The sequence below is a fragment of the Polypterus senegalus genome, chromosome 2 (assembly GCF_016835505.1).
Source record: "Polypterus senegalus isolate Bchr_013 chromosome 2, ASM1683550v1, whole genome shotgun sequence".
In the NCBI taxonomy this organism is placed as follows: domain Eukaryota; kingdom Metazoa; phylum Chordata; class Cladistia; order Polypteriformes; family Polypteridae; genus Polypterus; species Polypterus senegalus.
The window spans coordinates 149,618,756-149,645,917 of record NC_053155.1 but is presented as its reverse complement, the minus strand read 5'-3'; the positions used below and the strand labels follow the sequence as shown (position 1 = coordinate 149,645,917).

Genomic DNA, 27,162 nt, shown 5'->3' with positions numbered 1-27,162 from the left:
ATTGCTGCTGTCATAATCGGTTTGAGTTTTATGGTTTGTTTCAATTACGACAGTATTTGCAGGACTTGTGTTGAAGAGACATTCGGCATCTGTCAAGTGTTGTAAGTATACAACCAGTTTCATCGATAACTTCACATCCAGCTTTTGAGAGTTTAAACATTCATAAACATCAAAGTGTCCACTACTGAAATCGTCACCTGTCAATCTAAGATGTTTAAGAGGCATTGGCAGTTGTCCAAAGGTGTAAAATATTTGGCCATTTCGGTACACTTGAAAGAGACAACCGAACAATTCACCGGCAGCCATCAACTCACATGTAGATGCATAGGTGAAGGGCTTAAGCATTTCACTCTTCTAGTGCTCCTGTGTAGAATAATTATCTCCTGTACCGTCATCAGTCCACACCTTGAACCTGTCCCAGTCATTCAATACATAAGACACAATGTTCCTCCGGATATCAAGAGTGAGCCTGATATGGCCGTTCAATATGTAACAAAGAGAATGGAAAAGGCAGGCGCCATCTCCGGGCATGGAAACCACTTGATAAGTGACAGTTCTTTGATCGATGGTGATCACCTCGATAGACATGTTAATGGGGGTATGGTTGGAACGATAAAGGAAATGGGTACCTGAACAATGTAAAGTAAGTCTAAAATACCTACACAATAACTATAATCGTAATAAATGAACAATAAAACAGCGGAGAAGTCATGGATTAGATAAAAAGGCTGTAGTTATCAGCAGGGAGACGTGAATCCCGTGGCGAAGCAAGGAAGGGAATTTAGAGACTGGAGCCACAGACTGCCTTATATAGGCAGGCAGCCAACAACGTGGGATGGGGGACCCAACGCCGCCTCACACGGTGACCGAGCTGCAGGCTATGGACGTATATATGTACGTAAGTAGGATTCAGTTAGCGTTGGGAACCCGCGTACCAAATTTCTTGAAGATGGGCCAATAAGTAACAAAGACCGTTGAAAAGTTCAATATGGCGGCCGACAGTGGCATCGTACCACCAAAATAAGTACCAAATTTCAGCCTTCTTCCTACACGGGAAGTTGGAGAATTAGTGATGTTGGAAAGTTCAATATGGAGGCTGATAGTGGCGTCATACCACCGAAATAAGTATGTACATTGGTTTCAGTTAGCGCAGGGAAGCCGCCTACCAAATTTCGTGAAGATGGGACCATGAATAAGAAAGTTCAATATGGCAGACGTTGTTGACCGTTATGACCGTTGCGCGTAGAATTTCGAAATGAAAACTGCTTAACTTTTGTAAGTAAGCTTTAAGGAATGAGCCTGCCAAATTTCAGCCTTCTACCTACACAGGAAGTTGGAGAACTAGTGACGTTTGGAAAATTCAATATGGCGTCCGACAGTGGGATCATACCAAAGAAATAAGTACGTACATCGGTTTTGGTTAGCTCAGGGAAGCCACCTACCAAATTTCGTGAAGAAGGGGTCAGCCTTCTACCTACACGGGAAGTTGGAAAATTAGTGATGTTGGAAAGTTCAATATGGCGGCCGACAGTTGCGGCATACCATCGAAATAAGTACGGACATCAGTTTCGGTGAGCACAGGGAATCCACCTACCAAATTTCGTGAAGATGGGGCCATAAATAAGAAAGTTCAACATGGCGGACGTTGTCGACCGTTACGTGTAGAATTTCGAAATGAAACCTGCTTAACTTTTGTAAGTAAGCTGTAAGGGATAAGCCTGCCAAATTTCAGCCTTCTACCTACACGGGAAGTTGGAGAATTAGTGATGAGTGAGTGAGGCCTTTGCCTTTTATTAGTATAGATGCAGGGATTCTTCCAATTTACTTCCTTTGTAACTTAAATTTTTTCATTATGTCTTGTGTACAGCATAAATAAGTGCTGTAATTTTAATTGTATTAATGTAAATATTGTACTACATTACCTTGTTTTATGGTGCCTAGTTTAGTGCTAATTTAATGATGCCGTAAGTAGATCAATAAATATATAGAAATTACAAACAATATTTTAAATCCAATGTATATTTGATAAATGCTTTTCTTCCATATTATCATCCTTCCCTGGAATCAATACAGTTTATTTAGACCCATCTAACTAACATGGGGAGCAGAACGGCTCTGGAACTCACTACCTACTGAGCTTAGAAAAATGAAATCATTTTCAACCTTCAAATGTAAACTTATAACCCATCTGTTTAAAATGTCTTTTTCTCTATGATTACAGTGGCTTTGTTTGGTGGAGATCTTTAAATTTTCTGATGTTTTAAGTTTATAATGTGTTTTTTTTATTTATCTATTGTTTGTTTTGTGTCCTTGAGTTCTTAGAAAGGCACCTTGTATAAATAAAATGTATTATTATTATTATTAAACAGCCCTTTATATAGCAACAGGATTAAAATCCATTCATCACCAACCCGCGATCACTTTCCTAGTGTACAGTGATTAAGAGATTTGTGAAGCAAATGATTTTTGATGTGTATCAGCCATAGTCAAGCTCATTGTCTATCCCAGTTATTTAAATGGATGTGCATACTTTCTGTGGCAAATAGTAACAAAAAAATCTTACTTACCGGTTCCGTAACTTAACTCAAGATGTCTGTCTATAACACTTAATCATTGATCTTGCTAGTTTATCATATTATTCTCAGTGATTAGCCGTAGAGTCTTCCTCCGCTAAATGCTGAACCTCGAATCTGTCATATTAGTTTTAGTCAAAACTTAATTTTAAATCTTGTATGACTTTTAGTGGATTCAGAAAGCATTCAGACCCCTTCATATATTGTGGACTTGTGCTAAAATCATTAATTGTTATCTCCATATCTAGCAATACTTCATACCCTAGAATGACAAAGAAAAAAAATGTGGTTTTAGAAATGTTTGCAAATTTATTAAAAATAAAAAAATCACATTAACACAAGTATTCATTTAAAATTTAATTTAGATGATTTTAGCACAAGGCTCCAAAAAAAAAGTGAAGGAGTCTGAATACTTTCGGAATTCATAGTATTTTTGAGTACCCAAAGCACAGGACAGCTTTTTGCCTATTTATCATACTCTGTAAACCTTGATATTTTTACTATACCAGGTTACATTTGACTGTATTGATGATTTATTGTTTGCACAAGAAACCAAGCTGCCTCAAACCAAGCTGCCTCTTTCTGAAGGTTCCTTGAGTCACCTATGAAATTTTGCAGTTTATTTGCTTCTTGCTCAGTGTAAGAGTCCTGGGGTCAATGAGAATGCCCAAAATGAGGTTAGGGTGACATATGTCTATTGAGTGACCTCAGACAAATGACAGTCTTTACTGGATGTGATCCTAAGCGATGTTTAAATATGCTCAAAGCTAGGACGACCTTCGTCAGGAAGGGAAAACTGGGGTGAAGTCTCATCAGAAAGAGGAAGGTCTCTTAGAGTAGGACATTTGTCTAAACTTAGGGACATGAAAACAAGAAGAAGTGTAGGTAAACCTTTAAATGAAGGTTGACTTAGTCTGCCAAAGTATCAAAGTGAAAGCAGTGCTTATTTCAGTAAGTGAGGGTCTTTAATGGCTTTACCCAAATCTATGAACATCTTGCATGAGAACTTTAAAATGGCTTTAGTCATATTGTCCAGTATGTTTCATAAACATTTGACTGTGCTTCAGATGATTTGTAATGGAACCCATTCATACTTTTGCATTTCAGGTTAAAGTAGAACTACTGACAGATTAACTAGTCATTATATTTATAGTTTGATTTTAAAATATGAAAGGTCAGGCTTCAGGTACATAAGTGAACTGTGTATTAACCTGTAGTGCTAAGTCCAAAGAACTTTTGACTGGGATTCAGTGTCATTAACTGCTTATTAAGAAAGGTAATGTGGTTCCACAGATCATACATATATATCGTATATATAAAAACAAATTAAGAACCAAGAAAAGGCAAAACTAATTCAAGCACACTACAAATGATGTACACATATTATTTTCAGCCTTTTAGTAGCATCCATGTAAGAATGATTTGTAGCATGTTCTTTTGTGGATATATCATCCAACGTAAAACACACTTTTTTTTTTTTTTTTAATCAATGTTTTCATGTTTAGCACACTAGTTTGGATCTCATTGTATTATAATGCAATATAAACAAAAAATATTTTCATGAACCAAGCAAATAAACATCATGCAATATACAGTCAGTGTTTTGACGTTTTAATGTATTTTTTAGCATTAGTTTTTATTTAGTTGATTTTTTTTGTTTTAGTTTTAAACCATTTTATAATTTTAGTTTTTATTAAGTTTTTCTCTTTTTAATTCTTTATTTAGTTTTAATCATTTTTCAAATTTTATTTTATTTTTATTTTTTTGTTTAAATTTAGTATTTTAGGAATTAACTTTTAGTTTTTGTTACATTTTATTAGTTTTCGATTGATCACCAAAAATGTCCTCAAGTACGGAGTTTCCTTTATAGTTGTCAAATTGGGCATCATTCATGTTGTACCTGTCAACTTATTACAAACAAGTTTACCGTTTGTGACAGAACTCCGTTTTCTCTTGAAATTGTGATAGTTCAAGGCTTCCAGTATAATCCCAAAAATGCAAGAATCGAATAACAGGTGTGCTCTGGTGTTATTAGTTACCTTAACCTGCAACAAGTTTAAGGAAATGATTGTTTAATTTCAGAAATACTTTATTTTGTTTTTAAGGTTCATTTTTTGAGAAGCAACTTTACCATACACATATAGTCCTATTTTATACTTATTTTTGATCTCTCCAGATTTGGACTGTATGTCATTCAACCATATTAAAGCTTTGAAAGTATATTTTTAAGTTTTTCAATGGATATACTGCATTTCTACAAGCATATCATCTATATTAAATATGGAACATCAATTATAACAACATCTCTAATTATTTACTTAATAAGCAACATGGAAAACCTGGAGTGCTCCCCGTGTCCATAAACTGACAGGATGTAATTTAACAACACATGTAGGAAAAAACAGACTTTAGTAATTGAAACTGCTTAATGACACACTTCTAATATCCAGGTTTAAAACAATATTTGCAGTGACACACACTCAATCAATATATACATGAGGAGAACGTGCAAACTCCATACAGATACTGACCAGGCTAGCTATCAAACCTAAACTTGTGGCACTTTATAATAATAGTAATAATAATGCATTTTATTTATGTAGCACCTTTCGAATGCTCATTGTGCTTTACTTATATAGTCAGACAAAAACAAAACAGGTGACATTAATAACACAGAATACAGTCTAATACCAAATATTAATAAAATTTAGAAAATCAGTGTTTTGTATTAGATTAAGAAACAAGCAGGAAAAAAGGTGTGACAGAATTAAGTGCTTTCTCGCACCCTTGTACCCTCGGACCACACGTCAGACACCAGATAAAAGTCCAAATAATTATTTATTATAATAATTATGTGCACAAAGCACGCTCCTCTCCACAATTCTCCAATAATAAATCACAACTACAATAAACCAATCCTCCACTCCCAGGCGCTTAGCCACCCTGCCTCCCAACTCAGCTCATTTTCTGGGAGCTCCCACAGTCCTTTTATATTCCCTGACCCGGAGGTGTTCCTGCCCAACAGCCCACAAGTCCTTATTCCTTCCGGGTCAGGGTATATAGTCCCTTTCTTCAACCCGGGAGCACGTCGTTTCTTCCTGTCACGTGACCGTGACGGACTCCCGGGTCATAGGGCACATAAGAGCCTCGAGCCCCTACAGCGACGCCTGGTGGCCCCCAAGGTATCCAGCAGGGCTGTGTACAAACACTACATAGTCCATGATGCCCTGCTGGAACTTGGGGCATGATCATGCTGTCGGGAGAGCTCCTCCTGGTGGCCTGGGGTTGAGGGCCGGAGTGAAATGCCGGCAATCCACCACAAAGCCTTAACCCCTTGTAGACGATTGTCGCGAAATCGCTTCTGGCCTGAATGCAGCTGAGGTGGCAGATGTATCTCGCCAATGCTGGTCGATGCGTATTCGATACATAACAAGGATCGTATTGGAAGCACTGGTCACACCATCTAGCAGTCGTAGTGGAAACTACATCCGCCTGATGGAAGCAAAGTGTTGGAGTGGCTGTGCATATGGATTTTGGCTGCTAATTTCATGAAATTTTTCAAATTTGAGGAAAACTGTGATAAGATAAAAATACGTACCAGATTACCATTTGCTTGTGTACTATATTCAAATGAACAATCTCCACTTAATTTAGCATCTGCTCGACAGCAAAAACACTAATTTCTTTTTTTCTATAATTGTAAATAAATTTAGGCAACAAGGGGTTAACAAATGATCAGGCTATTTTATTTGTTCTCCGTTTTAAAAGGGAAAGCTATACACAAAGACTAATTTGGCGAAAATCAAAATTAATAACACAAAAACTAGTTTTGTTTTCATTTTTTATTTTAGTTTTAATTAACAAAATGATTATTTTTCGTTAACGACATATTTAGTTTTAGATTTTGCTTATGGGAGTAACACTGTATGCAGTATGTGTAAATATTCATTGTGAACATTCCATGGGCAAACAAAAATGCTTTTCATTTGTATAGAAAACATTTCAAAATTAGTCAATTTCTAGTGATGACTCCACTCCCAGGAGAACCAAATAAAACAACAGACTCAGAGAAGAGATGGATAATAGAAAAGACTTAGTGAACCAAAACATTTAGTATAATGCTATGCCAAAATAATCTTTTCATCTTTGATTTAAGTGCCAAGATAGATGGGGCCCAATAGGTAATGGCTGTGTTTCTTATATTGTCAAATTTCTTCGTGCTTGTTATGATTCTTCATGTCTGTGTTCTTACCACAGATCAGTAAGGAAACAATTTGAACATCCTGACTATAAGTCCACACAGTAGTCCGTGCATTCAGCCTTAAGAAAATAAGTGAGCTTTTAATGTTTCTGGAGCTTAAGAAATTACCTTAATTTTTCAATATTTCTGAGTTGGAGAAAGCAGGATTTCAAAAACACAGAAATGTGAAAATGAATTCTATGTCACATATAACACACACGCGTGTGGCATGGTGGTGCAGTGGGTAGCGCTGCTGCCTCACAGTAAAGAGATCCAGGTTCGCTTCCCGGGTCCTCCCTGCGTGGAGTTTGCATGTTCTCCCCGTGTCTGCGTGGGTTTCCTCCCACAGTCCAAAGACATTCAGGTTAGGTGTTTTAGCAATTCTAAATTGTCCTTAGTGTGTGCTGTGTGTGTGTGTGCGCCCTGCGGTTGGCTGGCGCCCTGCCCGGAGTTTGTTTCCTGCCTTGTGTCCTGTGTTGGCTGGGATTGGCTCCAGCAGACCCCCATGACCCTGTAGTTAGGATATAGCTGGTTGGATGATGGATGGATGGATATAACACACATGTTGCAAAAGTTCACACAAGTTCAAATGATGCTGTCTGAGGTGAGAATATTCAGTATTGTCTTATTATTATAATTACCCAAGTGACCTGAGACAGAACACTGACCAATGCTCCATTATAAAGCATGTTAATGACACCGTGCTCATAGGACGCATATCTGGGGAGGCTGAAAGCCACTATCTAAATCAAGTGGACTATATTGTAAACTGGTGCAATAAGAACTGTTTTGCTCTGAATGTCAAAATATTTGATATTTGACTTTACGGAACAGAAATATGTATGATTACCCATTGTTCTGGGGGAAGAGGTAGAAATGCCAGCTTCATTGCCTGGCTTAGTAGTCTAACAAACCAAAATTTAAAAAAAGCTCCAGCAGATTAATAAACGTACAGCTAAAATTATTGGAGTTGATGGTGAATGTGTCAGAGTACATTGCTAAAGAAACTGGAAATAATCTCAGTTGATGACATGTAGAACTTCAGTAAATCAGGAAGGATAGTCATTTTAAAACACCCACACAAATCGCTTCAGAAATTCCTTTCTTCCTAGTGCCATATGACTTTTTAATAAGGAATAATGGAGAAAATGATAGAGGTTTGATATGCATCCTGTAATCATTTTTGGGTAAATATGCACTATAAATATTATCTTAACTTAAACAAATTGAGACAATCCAGGTTGTTTTATTTCTTTCTGTCTATCATTAGAGGGAAATTTCTTGTTTTCTTGTGTAAACATGACTAAATAAACAAACCTTTGAACAATTATTCAGGGAGCTATTACATGCACAAATAAGTTAGTAAACGCATTCTGAACACTTTTGCTCTGTGTGTTTTCAACAATGCAATGGTTATTAGCAGTAACATGACTGGCACAGTTCAGTTGGACAACTGCAGACTCCATCTGGGAGTTCTCATCATGCCACAGAATATTTATAGTATAGTGGTTTGTGCTACTTTCAGGTGGTGCACAGTTGATTGGTAAAATGTGTAGTGCTTGCTAGATATAATGGCATTTTTTCCGGTTCTAATTCAAAAATGTGTAATTTAACCGTTTTGTGGATGGGAGAAAAATAGGAAGCTAAAAATGTGTTAGTTCTTTCCATTTTACAAACTGAAAACCCACATTGAAGTACACACCCATACCCTGCTTATTTAGTGTCACTGAGTTATGTTAATAGTGCACTCTAACAAGAACATTAGTTAGTCTTGATTTTTTCTTTCTTTAAGTTGCAGCAATGCCCTTGTAAATTGTGTGGTACATCTTAATAATTTAAAGGTGGGGTGGGGGGGCATGGTGGCAAAGGGCACACAAAAAGGGCACAGAAGTATATTTTCATTGTCTGTTAACCACACTTTATATTTATGTTTGCTCACGTTATGCATATCTAGGTATGATATATATATATATGTTTTTTTTTTAATAAAACAGCACATTTCTTGATCCAAACACACGTAAGCAAATGGGAGAGCAAGCAGTGTCTTTGGCAAAAGCAGTGAAGTATTCTTCTGCAGGAACCGTGGAATTCCTGGTGGATTCACAGAGAAACTTCTACTTCTTGGAAATGAACACTCGCCTTCAGGTAGTAAATTGGCTGTTTTTTTGTTTGTTTTTTTTTTTTTTTGGGGTCTGTTAGACATTTTTAACAATACATCATTACTGCATGTGCCAAATAGTATACCCCCTTGGCACTGTGACCTACCCACAGGGAAAGTTAAGTGAATCCAAAGTCTGCCCTCAGTATGTGGTTACCAACGTAGAGCTTTGATATATTTCCCTCTTGGAAACTGAAATTTCCTTTTTAGTTTTCATGCAGAGGAATTCGTACTGTTTCATGCTGGTGACACAAATGAAATTTATGTTTATGTCAGCAGTATAAATGCAAACTGTTTTCAAAATATTTTCAAAACAGCAGTGCTTCTACTTTTCTTCTTAGCAATGATGAAATGTGCATTATAAATTAAATGGAATGTTTTTATTTTAAACATTTGGCCATACTTGTAAAAAGCTATTTTAAATTTCTTTCCTTTGATAACCTGAAGAGCTGCCATTTGGTTGAACTTTGTATTCCTGCTGTTCTGTTTTTAAAATTGCATTCTTTGTACAGTTGTTAGAATTTATTTGGAAAAAGCTGGTTCACACTTTATATGATTTGACGGAATTTTCCAATGTGATAATTGCTGCTGTTCTTTTAAGCACCGTAGTAATTTATATTTCATGGTAAAGACAGACACTTAATCGATAGCCTTCTATTCTGATATTAAATCTGTTTTCTTGAAATCGCACTTCTAAGGAAAGAAGGTGTACATTAGTTTGTTTAGCTGGACTGTTTGCTCTTGCACATATGCAGGTGAAGGAGGACCATTACCACCATTAAAGAATGCTCACAAGTATTTGCTCTTTCGGCTTTTATCAATAACCATTAAGAACTTTCCATTTTCTGTTATTTTCAGCTTTTGATAAGATTGTGTTACTGACATGAAGGGTTGCCACAGTTACATTACTCCTCACTAACCTGATGTCTTTTGGTAGTTTTTGCTTGGATTGCAACCCCTAAAAAGAAAAAAATGTAAAGGTTCAAAGGCTTAAGAAATATGAGCAACCCGATGTTTCATACATGTCTCTATACTTCTGTTTACTAAACTAAACTAAGATGTCTGTTATGACCCATGCATGAAATGAGTATTATTTTTTTCATGTATGAAATAATTATTTTAGAAGTATAGTTATGATAGATTGCATTGGTTTGAACATGTGCAGAGGAGAGATGCTGGGTATATTGGGAAAAAGATGCTAAAGATAGAGCTGCCAGTCTAGAAGAAAGGAGGAAGGCCTAAGAGAAGGTTTATGGATGTGGTGAGAGAGGACTTGCAGGTGATGGGTGTGACAGAGCAAGATGTAGAGGACAGGAAGATGTGGAAAAGCAGTAGTAGCCTAATGGGAGTAGCTGAAAGAAGAAGAATAATAATAAGAAGAAGTTATGATAGATACACATGCTATGCAAGCTTATAATGGAAGGAATATAAGCCAGTTAGCACAGTCATTAGAGGTGGTGCTTTACAACTGCCGAGTCCTGAGTTCAGATATCATCCTGGTCGCTGCCTGTTTGTAGGTTACATGTGCTGGCACCTTTGTTAACAGTTCAGTGATACCTTGTGCCTAGTTGGTTTAAGTATGTTTGAAAATAAACAGATGAATGTGTGTATTTCAAGTATCATTAAATATTTTTTTAACATTCTTGCATTAGTTTATAGCAATTTTACAAATCATTTTAATATTTCAGAAAATTATGTAATAAGATAAAACAAAAAAGCATCACTTCATTGCTGTATTCAGCACGGCAACAATTATGCATGTTGTAACTCACTTTTCACTCCTTACTATGTGACGTAAAAGTAACAGTGAATCAGATTGTCCTGTAAGTATCAAAGTTAAGGTATATGATTATTTCAAATATTTTATACAGATACAACATTTAGATTTAGCATCTCCACTTTTCTGGGACTCAGCCATATTGTTGCAAGAAATGGTGGTAATAAAAAAAAAATGTTGCTTGAAAGTCCTTCATGCTCCTTTTGATCTTTAATAAAGGAGCACAGCTGAGGTTTCATGTAATACTAACTTTATGTATGTTATGTTTTATACGTTGTAATGGTTTCCTTTACATCATGCTGATAACAGAAAATAATTATTCCTTTGCATTTTTTCAAAATAATTTTTAGCTTTCAGAACTGATGGTAAACAATGTAAAACAGCCCAAACTGTTACATGAATGCTGAATGTTTACTCTTTTGGGTAACATACTGTTTTGCTGTGTCATGCTCAGTTACTATTGACCTTGTCTAACAAAAGAAAGAACAGTGACCCTACTTCTATTGTGTTACTGAAAATTAAATCAACAATTAAAAGATTTGGGATCCAATGGGAAAGGTTCTAAAACCGTGCAACATTTAACAAAAATGCGGAAATTTTTCTTGTGGAGTTTTTGGCTGTGGTTTTCTTTTGAGGATTTCGGGAGATCAAATACAAGTTTTATGTTAAAGATGTAATTCTCCAAATCCATTAGTGGGAATTGCACTGTATAAAATAAGTTAAAGTAAACAGAATAATCAGTTCATATACTACATAAACATATGTAGCAACTTTAATTTTCTCTACTGTTCTTTTTAAGGGAATCCACCTTAAAAAAAGGATAGATAGTGTTTGTGTGTCTGGCTGGTCGGTATGTCTCTGTCATTCCAATGGCTGGCCACATCACAAGAATTAACACTGCTTTTGCGATTCACATACAAAGTGACATATAACAGAAGCTTACACATTGCATGGTGTATTGCAAACGTTAACGCTGAGGTCAACCTACATTAATTACTTGGACTTCAACCCACCTTAGACAAATATCACAGCTAGTTTGCTTGTAAATGGTTAGTGATTTGAAAAATATCCACAGTCTGAAATTATTTTACCTTCAAATGTTCTTACCATTTATAAAGAGTTCTGTTTCTTTTCATCTTGTATTTTTTGCAATGTTAATATAATAAAAGATAAAATTCAGGCCATCTTTCTTAAGCTTGATTTTTGAGTTTAAGGTGCATTTGTAAGGTGAATTTGGTGTATTGAGTAGATTTTTTTTATGAGAGTCACATCAGCAGAAGTTGAATTGAAACATATTGTAAATGAAGAATGCTTAATATTTCAACATGGGCCTACCGTATCTGCAGAACTTTTCTTTTTCTCCCTATTCGAGGACAAAACATAGGCTGCAACTATTATGTGAAGTCAACTGATGCACTTTTCAGTTGTAATCATTCATATTTATTGCAGCTACAATCAACAGTATAACACAACATATAAAGACAACAGTTAAATATAAATTGAAAAATTATGTATGAATAAATAACTCTACTGCGGTGAGTTGGTGCCCTGCCCGGGATTGGTTCCTGCCTTGCGCCCTGTGTTGGCTGGGATTGGCTCCAGCAGACCCCCGTGACCCTGTGTTCAGATTCAACGGGTTGGAAATTGGATGAATGGATGGATAAATAACTCTGTAAAGGCTTCATAGTTTATATATTTAATTTTACATTTTAATATGAAGTACCTTTAAAGGAAACAATAGTTTTGCAGGAGAAATTAACACTGAAAATTTTAGAAAGTCTGACATAATATGTAGTCTTGTTTTTACACTTATTTATAATGTAAAAAAGTCATGTGTGTAACCAGAAATCTTTTCACTAAAATACTCTTTCAGAAAATAAAATCAGAATTAAATAAATTGTGGTATGCCTTTATAAAGTTTGAATCACAATTTATGTGTAACCAGAAATCTTCGCACTAAAATACTCTTTTTGAAAATAAAATCAGAATTAAATAAATTGTGTTATGCCTTTATAACTTTTGAATTTATAATAGCTAGGCTAGAAACCAAGTGTATTTTTTTCCTTCCCTATGAGAAATGTTTATTAAAGTCCAATATACATTGTAAAATCTCTAAATTTACAGTGTAGCTCTCAAAATAATGCATAATTCAAAGCTGCAAAGAAATTTGGATTATTTTCAGCCTTTCAAATGTATGTGACAAATATCGTCTCATCTGTCAGATGGCATTATACCATGCTCTGTGTATCAGTAAATTGGTATTTAGTTTTAGGAATTTGAGGTTTAAAAATGTTTCACACAGTAAACTTTGTCCTCTGTGTAATTATAGCTCAGTATGCATAACAACAAAAAAAATACATTTTCTCTTAGGAAATTGCCTATTAAATAGGAAAAGCTAATATCATTGATGATCATTGTGAGATAGCAGTAAACCATATTATAACTTCATACACTTAATTGTAAAGAGTGAACTGGTTTGTCTTAATGTTGAATTCAGCATTATAACCTTGGTGACAATAGAGTAAAAACTTCATTATTAAGTTACAGTTACAAGATGCACCAGAGACTTCATTATATACAAGATAATGCTGCTGTTACCATCTGATTTTTTTCCAGAATGCCTCAATGGACAAAGTAGGTGTACAATATAGTAGATGTAAAATATGTGTGATCTGTCCACAATAATTTGCTGCTAGCAAAGCTGAGTGAACAAAATTAAGTCAACAATCCCAGGTAATTCCACATTACGTGCTAATTTCCTGGACCAACACCTTATATATTTCCCTGGAATTTTGTGGGTTAGCACATATCTAAGTCAGAGTACAGTATTGATATCTAAAGCATAGAAAATGTTCTGGCCTCCTATTTATGTGCTAATGCTTGTGCATGTGAACCATTTACAACTAGTTTTACAGATAAGGAACAAAAGCTACAACTAGCTGAATCATTTCATTGAAGCGTATTTATGTTCCAAGGTTAACTGATTAATAGTTTCTAGAAATTGGAATACTTTTGAAAAAAATGCTGATTCTGTCGACCCAACCTAAGGAAATATTTCTGAGTCATGTCACCTCTAGAGGCACTGGCTGCTTCTTAGATCCACAAGCATGCTTTCTCTCTTTGCTGTTGGAAAACTGTGGCTTTGAAAAGATAGGGCTAGTCTATTGGGAATGGCAGCTTTTGAGAACTTCTAAAATGCAGTTGCATATGAACCCTGATGTTTTGTATTTAGGTGTTTATTTTTCAGTGTCCTATCCATTATGGTGTTTAAGTCCGAAATGTATCCTTGCAATTATTCAAGTATGCTGTGAAAAATCATAAATAAATAAAGTGAATAAATGTGTCCTCAGTGTTATACACTCCATGTTTTTTTTTTTTTATATGTCTTTTTTATATTTGTAGGAGATACGGCTCAATAAATTAAAACTTTTTTGTTATTGTTACTTGTGAAATTCCTGGTTTTCCCGCATTTCTGTGAATGTCTAGGATGAACAATTAAGAGAATCTTCCTTCCTGTTAGTCCTGTTTTAAATCTAGTGAGCTAAAGAGCAGCACCTCCACAGCAGTCCATACATTCTGCAGAGCTTATTGTCAATGGTTTATTCTACACTGTCATTTAAATTGCAAATGTGGGTTTTTTGCACTTCCTGCTTCTCCCTTGTTGGCCTGTTCTCTTGTCCTGTATTAACCAAATACCACCTTTGCTAATAGGAATCTTATTTAAATACATACAGTGCCTGTAGATAGACAGGTATATGGAAAATTAAGTTAAAAATAATGAATATACGCTGCAAAGCATTCAAACTATATATAACTACAAATTCAATATTTTAATACAATTTCTTGCTTTGAATGAACTGTAAAATTTGAAGTCTCCAGAACTTTGGACCCACATGAAAATAAATTTAAAAATAGCACATGAAAATTGAGAATAAATTAATTTTTTTGATACCACATCATCATGTCAGTTTTCTGAACTGTGTTACGTTCCTCTTCTTGTCTCTAAACTTTTAATACCGCAAAGTTCAAGATTTAGAAACAAATCTCTAAGATCTCTAAAATAAAATCATATTAGAGTTCTAATTCAAGAAACTAGATATTTTTTTAGAACAGTTCAGTTAATAACAGTAGTTTAAAGAAACTAAAATATAAAATTAAAATTAAAAATATAAATATAAAATATAAAAATCAAATTGTTCTTATTCCTGGTATGTGATTCATTTCACAGTATAGACAGTTGAAAAATGGGTAAATAATCTTTCATTACTTTTTAAAAATATGTATTTCACTGTTTTTACTTATTCCAACTTTGTTTCTGTTTCATATCATTTTATTTTATATTCTAACTTTGCTGTATTTGTAAATGGCATGTCATGCTCAGTGCTTACACCTTAAGTGGAATCTTGTCTTGTTAAAATAAACTGAAGTGGATTTATTTTGGTCTTTTTTATACAGGTTAGTGATAGATCATAGTTTTACTGCATTACTTTTTTTAATTTTAGAATATAATATCAAAACCTTATATCCTTTTTGTATCAGATGGGATGCCTTTTAATGATGGTAAATCACAAGTCGCAGGGTATTATCTATTTTAAATTGATTTTTCTGAAAGACTGGTACCTGACAAATCAGTATTTCAAAATTTTATTTGCAGCTATGTATCAGATGTGTGACTGACTGCATGGAAAACTATGAATCTTAATCATGTGGTCTTTCTCTCTCTCTGTCTCTCTCTCTCCCTTTTAATAAGGACTCAATTAAATGTGATAATTAAGAACAAGCACTCCTGTTGGCATTATTAGGAGTTCAGAATTTGGCAGACAGGTTATTTAAACATTTTGCATTAGTCGATTAGATGCTATTGGTTGCCAACACATTAAAGGAAAAATATTCAGTAAAATTAAGGAGGGAAAATGTAAATATGTCTTAAAGCCACCTGCTGACAGGATGTCCTTTGTTAATGAGATTTGTCTCGTGTGGATGTATCTCTTCTAATTATTTTGATCGATAATATATTTTCACAAGAGCCTTTTCTTTTAGCATCTTTTCCTAGCATTAACAAATAGAATATAACTTGGTAATCTAAACCTTTAAAAATAGATACAAACCAGCATGCATTCAACTGAATTATTAATATATTGACCAAGGGGGCAAGGTTATGATAAGGAAAAGTATTTAGTTCCCTAATAATAGAATTCTTTATTATTCAACCATAATCCTAATCATTAATATATCAGTTGCACAACAGTATATACATTTGTAGTGAATTTTTTTTTATATCCTAACTCTTCAAAACAGTACGGAAAACTTTATTCAGTTATGTAATTTTATATTCACACCTCAGTATAAAAAAGAGTTGGCAGCATGATTCCTTGTGTAAAATGTAGACTCAAACCATCGACCTATTCATGTGTCTGTGGCATGGCATGTCCCAAAGTGACTGTTAATGTCAACTTACAATAACAAAATTAGGCTTATCCAATGCACCCACTGTTTCATCTGAAGCTTAAGCAGTTTGTTTCAGCCTTGTTATTGTTTTTCACATGCTGGCAAATGGAAAATTCAAACCCTGTGAAGGTCTCTGTGCCCCCCTCGCTTCATGTTCCAGTTGCTATTTTCTTACATTATATCATTTGTTACTGTTGCTAATTTCTGTGAGTTTCTTTTTTTTTTTTGTTGGGCTAACTTAATGTTATTGGTGTTGAGCTTTATTTAAAAGATTGTTGACAACAAAAGCATAGATGAATCTGCATTTAAGAATCCAATTTCTGATCCACTAATCTAGTTCATTGGCAGAAGGAGCCAGTGCCTAACTAGGTAACAATGTGCACAAAGCAGGAACCTACCCTCAACAGGGCACCAGTCTACAGAAGGACACTGTGACACATACACAGTTACAGTCTATCATACTAAGCCAGTTTAAGATTGCTATTTAATCTAATTTTATTTGCTTTAGTGGAAAAGCTGAAGTACTTGACAAAAAATGCACAAAAGATCAGAGAAAATATGAAAACAATACACATGTAGTGCCTAGGCCAGGATTTGAATCCAGGACTAAATCTGAAATAGAGATTAAATAGAGTGTACTATTGTCAAAGAATATCCTTATTACTTCATATGTGGTGATTGTCAGGTATGTATAGTATGTTACACCAAGAAAAAGCTGCCGTTTGTAATTTTTGCACACATATCTAAACTGATACAATTTTATCTATTTCTGATTTGAGGGGTTCTTTGCAGCTGGTGGTTAGCAGCTGTGTTGCTGAGGTCTGCAATCTTGGTTCTCTTGATCCCTAGCATTCCTTAGAGGTTTCCTATTCAAATATTTTTGCAAGTCAATTTTTTTAAAAGGAAGAAAATATTTTTATTATAAGAGAAATATGTTTATAAGACAAATGTAAGAAAACTGTCCTATTTATAATAAAATCTTTTAAATCCACATGATTTTTTGTTCCTCCTAAAAACATCTCTTTTACAACTTCTACACTGTCATCAGAGACATAACAGCCCCTTTCAGATTCATGCATCAAAATGAATGTGACATTATTGTCATTAATGATGATGATTTATGTTACTGTCTTTTGCAGCTGTATGCGAGACTGGTATGTCTTAGGCTTAATAACTGCTACACATGTCATTTTTTTGCTGTTAACATAGGGTGGGGTTTAGGTTGTGTGTTTTTTTTTAATTTTGTTTTGTTAATAATAGCTTGTTTTTCTTTTTAAGTGTGTTCTCCCAAAAAACAAGGAATATTAACACAAAATCCTTATTTATTTAAGATGCAGCAGTTTTTATTTATATATATATATATATATATATATATATATATATATATATATATATATAGATATAGATAGATAGTGGTAGATAGGGCGCGCTCTCTCTCCCTTGAACCCCGTCCACGACTCCAGACACCAGGTAAAAGTCCAAGATTCAACTTTATTTAATTGCCACAGTGCACAAAGCACCCTCTCCTCCACAATACTCATAAACAAACACAATAATCACTAATAAACAATAAACAATCCTCCAGCTCCCAGACGCGTTGCCACCCTTCCACCCAGCTCAGCTCCCCGTCTGGGAGCTCCCACAGTCTTTTTATATCTCCTGACCCGGAAGTGTTCCTAATTCCCAGTTCTTGTGACTCTCAATCACTTCCGGGTCAGGTACAAGTTCTTTTCTTCACCCCGGAAGCACATCATTCCTCTTGTCCACGTGTGCTTCCGGGGCATAGGGAAAATATCCATTATTCCTCCCTGCAGCGTCCCCTAGTAGCCCCCATGGCATCCAGCAGGGCTGCGTATAAAAACTACATTGTCCTCCATGCTGCAAGGAGGGCTCCACCTGGCAGCTTGGGGGTATTGGCCTGGATAATGGGCCGGCCATTCACCACAACATATAACATATATATATATATATATATATATATATATATATATATATATATATACACTAGAATACCAAGCCTCAGCGGAGAAGTAGTGTGTTAAAGAAGGTACGAAAAGAAAAGGAAAAATTTGAAAAATCACGTAACTTGATTGTTAATGTAATTGTTTTGTCATTGATATGAGTGTTGTTCTCATATCTATCTATCTATCTATATATATATATATATATATATATATATATATATATATCTCTATCTATCTATATATATCTCTATCTATCTATCTATATATATATATATATATATATATATATATATATATATATATATATATATATATATATATATATATATATATCTCTATCTATCTATATATATACCCGCTTGGCAGCGGAGAAGTAGTGTGTTAAAGAAGGAAAGAGAAAGAAAAGGAAACATTTTGAAAATAACGTAACATGATTGTCAATGTAATTGTTTTGTCACTGTTATGAGTGTCGCTGTGATATATATATATATATATATATAGCAAAATACCCACGCTTCGATGTCATGTGTTAAAGAAGTTATGAAAAGAAAAGGAAACATTTTAAAAATAATGTAACATGATTGTCAAAGTAATTGTTTTGTGTATTTGGCGGCAGCGCCACAAAGTTTTTTCGCCTAGCTGCATCAGAAAATGTACCACAACGTCTGACACGCCTCCTTTTTAGTGTTTTCTCACAGCTTGGATTGCTGCTGTCATATATATATACACACACACACACACACACACATACATACATACATATATATACACATACATACATATATATACACATACATATCTATATACATATCTACATATACACATATATATATACATACCTATCTACATCATATATACACACATACATACATACACACACACAAATTATATATATGTGTGTATGTATGTATGTGTGTGTGTGTGTGTGTGTGTGTGTGTATATATATATATATATACAATGTAGATAGGGTGTGTGTGTGTATATATATATATATATATATATATATATATATATATATATATATATATATACACATACATACATATATATACACATATATATACTTGTGTGTATGTTTGTATGTGTCTATATGTGTGTGTATAGCTTTGGTCACTGAGTGCAAGGGAAAAATAATAAAATATAGTCTATAAGTTATTAAACAGTAAAACATTAACGCTTTTAAGAAGTACAGGTACATTGAGCACTACTGGAGTGGTTTCAGGTAAACTACATTTTAAAGACTGTAACACAACAGGTAAGTAACTAACAGCAGCTAAAATGTATATGGATCATCTCTCGGTAGTAGATCCCTTTTGAAAGGCGCTACACGACGGCTGTGGTATAGAAATTACATTTTCTATGTGAACGTTCAAATTTGTGCCTCTGGTAATGTGCCTTACCGCATTTAAAGAAAATTAGTTTTGTGTCCTCTGCACTGTTAAGGAGAAAGGCTTTGGTTTGGGATAAAAGGTGTAAAGAAAGGAAAGTTGCCTTTTTCTTTTATATAGTATAGAGAGATGTTTCGCTGACGTTATGATCGCCTTTTGGGGACAGTGCGTGGGTCTTGTGTAGACTGGTGAGACGTCCCTGCCATTAATCAGCTGTGATGACACTGTCAGTCCTCCACTCGTGTGCGTGTCTTCATAATCCGAGGTGAGGATCTCATAATCGTATACGTGCAAAAGAAAGTGTGAATCGCCTTAATATTATTTTGCCGTGGTGTATAAAAGGGGTCCCGTGTTTGCACTTGTCTGGGCTATAGCGCAGGGGGCGGATGAAAAAAATGAAAAGTGCTCACTTTGACTTAAGGCAGAAGCGCAGTCAGCGCCTCAAAGACCGGCACAGCTATGCGCGCGCTGGCTGCTCGACTTTTGCTGGGCAGGAGACCCCAGTTTGCAGACACGCTCATGATATCAAAAGTCTCGCGCTCTTTGGAGGTCATTCATATATTATATATATAGCAAAATACCCGCGCCTCGCAGCGGAGAAGTAGTGTGTTAAAGAAGTAATGAAAAAGAAAAGGAAACATTTTAATAATAACGTAACATGATTGACATTGTCATGAGTGTTGCTGTCATATATATGCCTGCCTAAATAAGTCACCCTCGCTTTGCTCTTACTTTATTTACCGTTCATTTAATCATGGCTATTGGCGGAAAAATTATAAAATGGAAGGAGGATGGCTTTACCAAAACAATTATTGATGGCGCATCGATTATTCATAAAGCTTGAATTGGTGATCTGTTTTTCTGTGTTAACCTCATTTTTTCAGACTTCTTCTCAAACTAAGGTGGTGCCCGGCGTGCAGCGAGAAGTAGTGTGTTAAAAAAGCTAGAAAAAGAAAAGGGAACATTTTAAAAATAACGTAACATGAATGTCAATATACAGTATTTGTTTTGTGAGTGTTACTGAGTTTTGCTGTCATCAAGGATTTGATTATCATTATTTCTTTCAATCAGGTTCGTATTTGTAGGATGTGTTGTGTTCATGTTACATTCCGTGTTTGTCAATCGTTGTAAAGATGACAGGTTTCATTCATCGATTCGTTTCTTACTGCATCAATAAACAGCTCGTCTTCTTCTTTATCTGAGACCTGACACACTGCATGCACGGGTTTTTTTTACACTGTCTTCCTTTAGCGGGACATTGACTTTTTCCAACGTGTGCTTTGTTTCTGCAGTAGTTGGATTTATGAATATGCTTGTATGTATGAGACGCTTCATATTTTTTGCTGCCTTTTCAATTGTGTAATTCGGTTTTGTTCAGCTCTTTGGAACTGTTGCTTTTATCTGTGCACTGCGCCAGTTCACGTGAGCCACTCGTGTACATGCATCGAAGGTTCCCAGCTGTGCTGGTGCCATCTCCTGCTATGTCCATGGCTGTATTTAATGTTACCTTAGTCCTGGCACTTAAAACTTTCTCTCGCAGTTTCGCTGAGTTTGTGTCAAACACCACCCTGACCATCTCATCTTCCTCTCCATAAGCACAGTCCTTCAGCCGTGAATATTTACCCGTGGCAGTTTGCTATTGGATTGCCGCTGACGGACGGCCTTATATGGGCAGGCACTAAATTACAAACGCCAGCGGCAGCCTGTCTATGAACTTACTTTAAAGTGTAGGTTTACATCGTGCTTTGTTTCCGAAGTAGCAGAACTCATGAATATGGTTGTATATGTCACTCGCTCGCTTCTTATTGTTTCGCTGCCTTCTCAATTATATAATGCATGTTTTCTTCAGCGCTTTTTTCAGGTCTTCCTGGTTTTCTATGTACTGCGTGATTACGTGGGAGGCGTGATGATGTCACACGAAACTCCGCCCCACGGCATTGAAGCTCATCTCCATTACAGTAAATGGAGAAAACTGCTTCCAGTTATGACCATTACGCGTAGAATTTCGATATAAAACCTGCCCAACTTTTGTAAGGAAGCTGTAAGGAATGAACCTGCCAAATTTCAGCCTTCCACCCACACGGGAAGTTGGAGAATTAGTGATGAGTCAGTGAGTGAGTGAGTGAGGGCTTTGCCTTTTATTAGTATATATATATATATATATAAAACACATAAATACAGTATATATTACATATATAATACAGTGTCTAAACATCTCCTGTTTGATTATATGTATTAATGCATACTTTAAAATGTTGAATTGTTTAGATGTTTTCATTGACTGTAGTAGTATGTACAGCAGAAGAGAATCTGTGAAAAGGAAAATTAAATCGCATTTGGATGCAGCACATATAGGTGTGGAGGTTGCTGTCATCTACATGCTCCACAGAGCCCATACCCATTTCGACAAAGTTGGCACCACAGTCTGGATCATGTTCTTTACTTTTCCATTGCTTTTAAACACTGTCTGGCAACATTGACTGTGGAAAAAGCTCATGGCTTTGAATCTTGATGTTCCCACATTTTCTTGGATCTTGGACTACCTGATAACAGACAGCAGTTTGTGAGGCTGAGGGACTGTATTAATGACTATAATGATGACTGTAATGGTGGTGTGTATTACTGGAGCACCTCAGGCAAGTGTCTTGTCTTCCCTTCCTGTTTACCCTCTACTCAATAGACTTCCAGCCCAATACTAGCACTTGTCAACTACATATATTTTCAGACTCATCCATCAAAGGCTGTATTAGTAATGGAGATGAGACACAGTGCATGAAAGTTGTGGAGGACTTTGCCTTGTGGTTAGGGGACAACAACCTGCAGCTCAACATCAAAAAGACAAAAGAATGTGCCAAGAAGCCTCTGAGACCGGCTACCATTCAGAGAGATGACATGGAAGTAGTGGAAAGTTATACAAGTACCTTGGGTTTCACATAAGCAACAAACTAGACTGGTGTTATGCAAGAAAGGTCAGAGCTTATTGTACTTGCTAAGGAGACTCTGGTCTTTTGATGTGTGCAGTAAGCTACTAACAATGTTCTACCAGTCCATAGTGGCCAGTGTGGTTTTCTATGCTGCACTCTCCTGGAGAAGCAACCTGAGCACAAAAGAAGCAAGATGCCTGAGCAAACTTTTCAAGAAAGCTTGTGCCATTACTGGATGAACCCTGGACACAATGGAGGCTGTTGTGGAAAAGAGGATGATGACAAAATTGAGTGCCATCATGAAAAATCTCCTCCATTCCATCCAGGAGGTACTGTCTTGGAGCACTTTTAACCTTTGGCTCATTCCACCATGGGGTACTAAGAAGCACCTCTGGGGGTTTTTTCTGCCTTCTGCGCTCAGGCAATTCAATGTGTCTACCCAATGTACACGTTAAGTGTGTTTTATTTATTTATTGATTGAAATGTATTATTTGTCCTGCGAGTCTGTATTCATGTTTGTAATGTTTCTGCAGCCATATGCATTTGAATTTCCCCTTGGGATTAATAAAGTCTATCTAATCTAATCTTTTTATTTGTTTAATACACAGAGTAGTCATTCTGTCATAAGGTGTGAAAACATCCTTGCTGCCAAGTGAATTCAACACATTTAAAAGGATAATTAGATCCTCTCTTTGAATACTTAGGTGAAGTTATCCCTATGTAATATAAAACTTAATAACTTTAGCTCTTAAAATTGAAGCCTTGATAACTCTTATCCAGGGTCAAGATTGCATAAGTCATAAGAGATTCATGGAAATGCTTAAAAAATGTTCATGTCTTCACCAAAAAAATAAAAAGTGTTCATCCCTTCACTCAATGTTTACAGGTCTTCTGCCAAAATCCTTATACTACATAAAGAGAAGCTCCCCGGGTAAGAAAAAAAAAACAACAAAATTGATTAATTTACTTTACAATAGCTAGTGAACAAAGCAAACCAAACCCAACTGGTACTGTATGAACAATTGCCCAAGTTAAATTGTATATTTTTCAGCTGATGAGATAAAACTAGGTTTGATTTTAACCAGCCTTGATCAGCCCCACATATTTTATCTCAACCATCAGAATCAAGTTGCCAGCAGAAAAACATACAATGCTATGATTTTCTAAGACAGAAAATCAAGAAAAAGTTATTGATACATATCAGAATGGAAAAAGCTGCAAAGCCATTTTTTATATTTTGAGATGTCAACTAAACACAGTGCAGCAGACTGATGGTGCCCTTACCTGGCTGAGGCACCTCTTTGCTGAAAGGACCGGGAGAGAGAACATATTTAGAGCCTTACCTTCCCTGGAGCAATAGATTGTAGCCCCCTGGGTTGCTGTGGTGCCTCAGACTCACGCAGGTCTCCATGGGAGTTGAAGACTGGTGCAGACCTGTTGGGTTCCATGGCTGCCGCCAGGGCTTGCTGCTGGTACTGTTGAGCCCAGTGTGACACACACATGGAAGTGCTGCTGGATGAGGGTTGACACCTTAAACACCTCTGGGTGCTCTATAAATGGAGTCAGTTGCCACTTCTCTGGCAGCCAGAGTCGGGAGATGGAGGACAAAGCTTGCCAGAAGGAGCGGATGCAGAAGGAAAACTGAGAGAGAGATAAGAGAAAGAAGAAAAGTGTGTACTGTGCTTGTGCTTTGGAACTGTGCTGTGCAGGTTGGAAAGGGGGGAAGGCTTTTCCCAAGAGGAAAAAGATAAAAAAAATAAATAAATAAAGGGTGTGTGGTGAACTTGTGTCCTGCATCTGTCTTTGTTGGATTTGGGTGGCAGGAGGCACCCTCTTCAGGCCACAGCAGTGAGAGCCATATTCCGAAAATAGAAAACACTTAGAATATTAGCACATTTTCCCAGTAGTGGTCAAACTGTCATAATTTGTCCAGAACATAACATTAAATCCTCCCGAAAGTCATAAAGAAACAAAATCCAGAGAACTGCAGGCTTCTCTTGTCTAGGAAAATTCTGTATTGCTGACACCAGAATCAGAACAGCATGGGCAAAAATTGTTAGCGAGTGGAAATGCTACTAACTAAGAAGAACATAATCACTTGTCTTTTTTCTGCATAGCATCTGGATGTTTTGTAAGCCTTTTGGGAAACTGTTCTGTGGACAGATGAGACATTAACCTTTTGTAGTACATGGGTTCCATTAAATCTAGCATAAAGTAAACACACCACTACACAGTAAGAACATCATAACAGAAGTTAAAAGTGGTGGTTGTAATGTTGTGCTTTGTGTAGTGCAGTGGAAGCAAGCAATGCTATATAGCCATTTTGCTACTTATAAGAACTGAAGTGGTTTAAGAAACAGGAGGCAGAAGCACATGAAAAGACTGCATACTCCAAGAGGTAAAATGAGGACACACTTGCTCCGCTGATGGACATTGTAAAGAAAGAGCCAGCTACACTAAACCTGGAAATGAAGAGATACCAAGCCACACTGTCCATGAAATATGGAGAGAAAGCAATTCACACCCTCCCTGGGAATAAACATACAGGTGCCGGTCATAAAATTAGAATATCATGACAAAGTTGATTTATTTTCGTAATTCCATTCAAAAAGTGAAACTTGTATATTAGATTCATTCATTACACACAGACTGATGTATTTCAAATGTTTCTTTTAATTTTGATGATTATAACTGACAACTAATGAAAGTCCCAAATTCAGTATCCTGACCTGACCTGGATACCATTTTTTTAATGATTAAATATACTTGAATAAATGTACATTAATATGAAGGTAGGTTTGACAGGTAAATTTTGTAAGTTGTCACTATTTTTGCATGGAAGTGCTTATTTCAGTACACATTTCCATACAAACTTTATGGAGGGAAGTTGCTTTGGGTACTTTCTGTCCACCGACCCCAACCCAGCAATTTGCAGTGAACATCCAAATAATGTGTACCCACCCAAAAGTCTTTGTGATGATGCAGTAAGCAACTCTCTTTGACTTTCTTAAGCTTCACCCATAATTTACAGTTTACCTGGGAAATTATGCTCATTCCATATCTTCATGCTCACTTCCTGAAATTATATAATTTTGTTAATTTGTGATCCCAGATGCCATCTGCTTGCCAAAATGGCTGAAGTACTTTAAAAAATAGAAACAGACTTGTGTCTTGCAGAAACAGTCCATGGCAGCCTATGTTTTGACAGGTTTCCTTGCAACCTATCAGCACCCAGTACAGAATATTACACCCAAACTCTGGAATGTTAAAGATGCATTCAAGACAGTTCATGTTTTCCTTTAATAATTCTAGCATTGAGTTATGCACAACTCTTAGCAAATCTTTCCCGTTAAGTAAGATTTGGAGCTATTTCGATTTTTTGTCAAGTTATCCTTTCTGATCTTGAAATGGGAACTTTTAAGTATATACTTGGTAGAATGGGTCCATTGTCAGACCTTTTTAATATTCCACTGAAACAACTGTTGTTTCTCCACAGTGTAGTGCATTGTAGAATTGTGGTTATGCTGGCAGAAGTCCTGGGAAAGTAGACACAAAATTTCTATTTGAATATTAGCTGCTCTTTGACTTACTGACACAAGGCTGTTTTGAGGAGAGCTTTGATACAGAACAGAATGCATGATTTATTTAATGAATGCTGATGCAGCAAAGCATCCAGTTAAATAGTCTAGTATTATCAACCTACAATATTTGTGAGGATCTTACTGTAGAATTCACTGTTTAGGTTTTCTCCATGTACAGTACTTAAGTTAGATACAAAGATTAACTTTGAACCTTTAAGGATTATCTGGAAGCATTTTGGCAAATGTAGACAGATTAGTTACTATATGTTCTAATATTTTAACAGTTTTTTTTCTTATGCTCCTCTCCTCTGAATTCCAATTTGTATGAGTTGAGGACTAAATCTTTTAAATTTAGATTAATAGATCTTGACTAAACCAGTCTTGATTATTCTTCTGATTGTTGAACTATGCAACACGCACATACGATTCTGTTCCTTAGAGAGCCTCAGTGAGGGTGGGTGATGAAACAGTCCTTACAGGTGATGCTGCCATTGTGACCCCCTGGGCAGGCTATTTTGAGCAGCTATTTAAAGCTGATCCTCTGGCTAGTATGTTTGGACATCCATGGTTCTTGAGGCCGATTCTCCATTTAGCTCTGAACCACCCAGTCTCACTGAGATTGCACAGGTGGTGAACTACATAAGGGTAGGGAAATGTGCAGGGATCTGTGGTATCTGGGATGAACTTCTCCAGGCTGGTGGTAAGGCTGTCCTCCTGGCATTGCAAGCAATCTTTGCTTCCATTTGGGAGACGGGTGTCATCCCAGCTAACTGGAAAATGGGTCTTATCATCCCTCTTTGGAAAGGGAAGGGTGATCGCCTGGATAGAGGCAACTACAGGGGATAACACTGTTCTCGTTGCCGAGAAAGGTCATCCTCAGTATAACCCGTGATCACTTGCTCAACTACCAGTAACCAATGCAGTCTGATTTTATGCCTAAGAAGTCTACCATTGATTCCATCCTGGCACTGAGAGTTCTCATGGAGCGCAAACACGAACATCGGCAGCGGTCACTTGAACATCCTGAGACTTTGTGGGATCCCCCCAAAGTTTCTGGATTTCATAGCTAGCCTGTACACTGGTACTGTGAGTGCTGTGCAGAGTGGAG

At 36.2% G+C, this 27,162-nt stretch overlaps 1 protein-coding gene across 1 annotated transcript in view; it reads left to right on the top strand.

The window, feature by feature from the left end:
- pcca (propionyl-CoA carboxylase subunit alpha) overlaps window positions 1-27,162 on the top strand; it is a 644,470-nt gene that overhangs the window by 273,430 nt on the left and 343,878 nt on the right. The window contains exon 12 of the mRNA XM_039744810.1: window positions 8,808-8,958. Coding sequence (XP_039600744.1) covers window positions 8,808-8,958 — 151 coding nt within the window. The remainder of the gene's footprint in view (window positions 1-8,807; window positions 8,959-27,162) is intronic.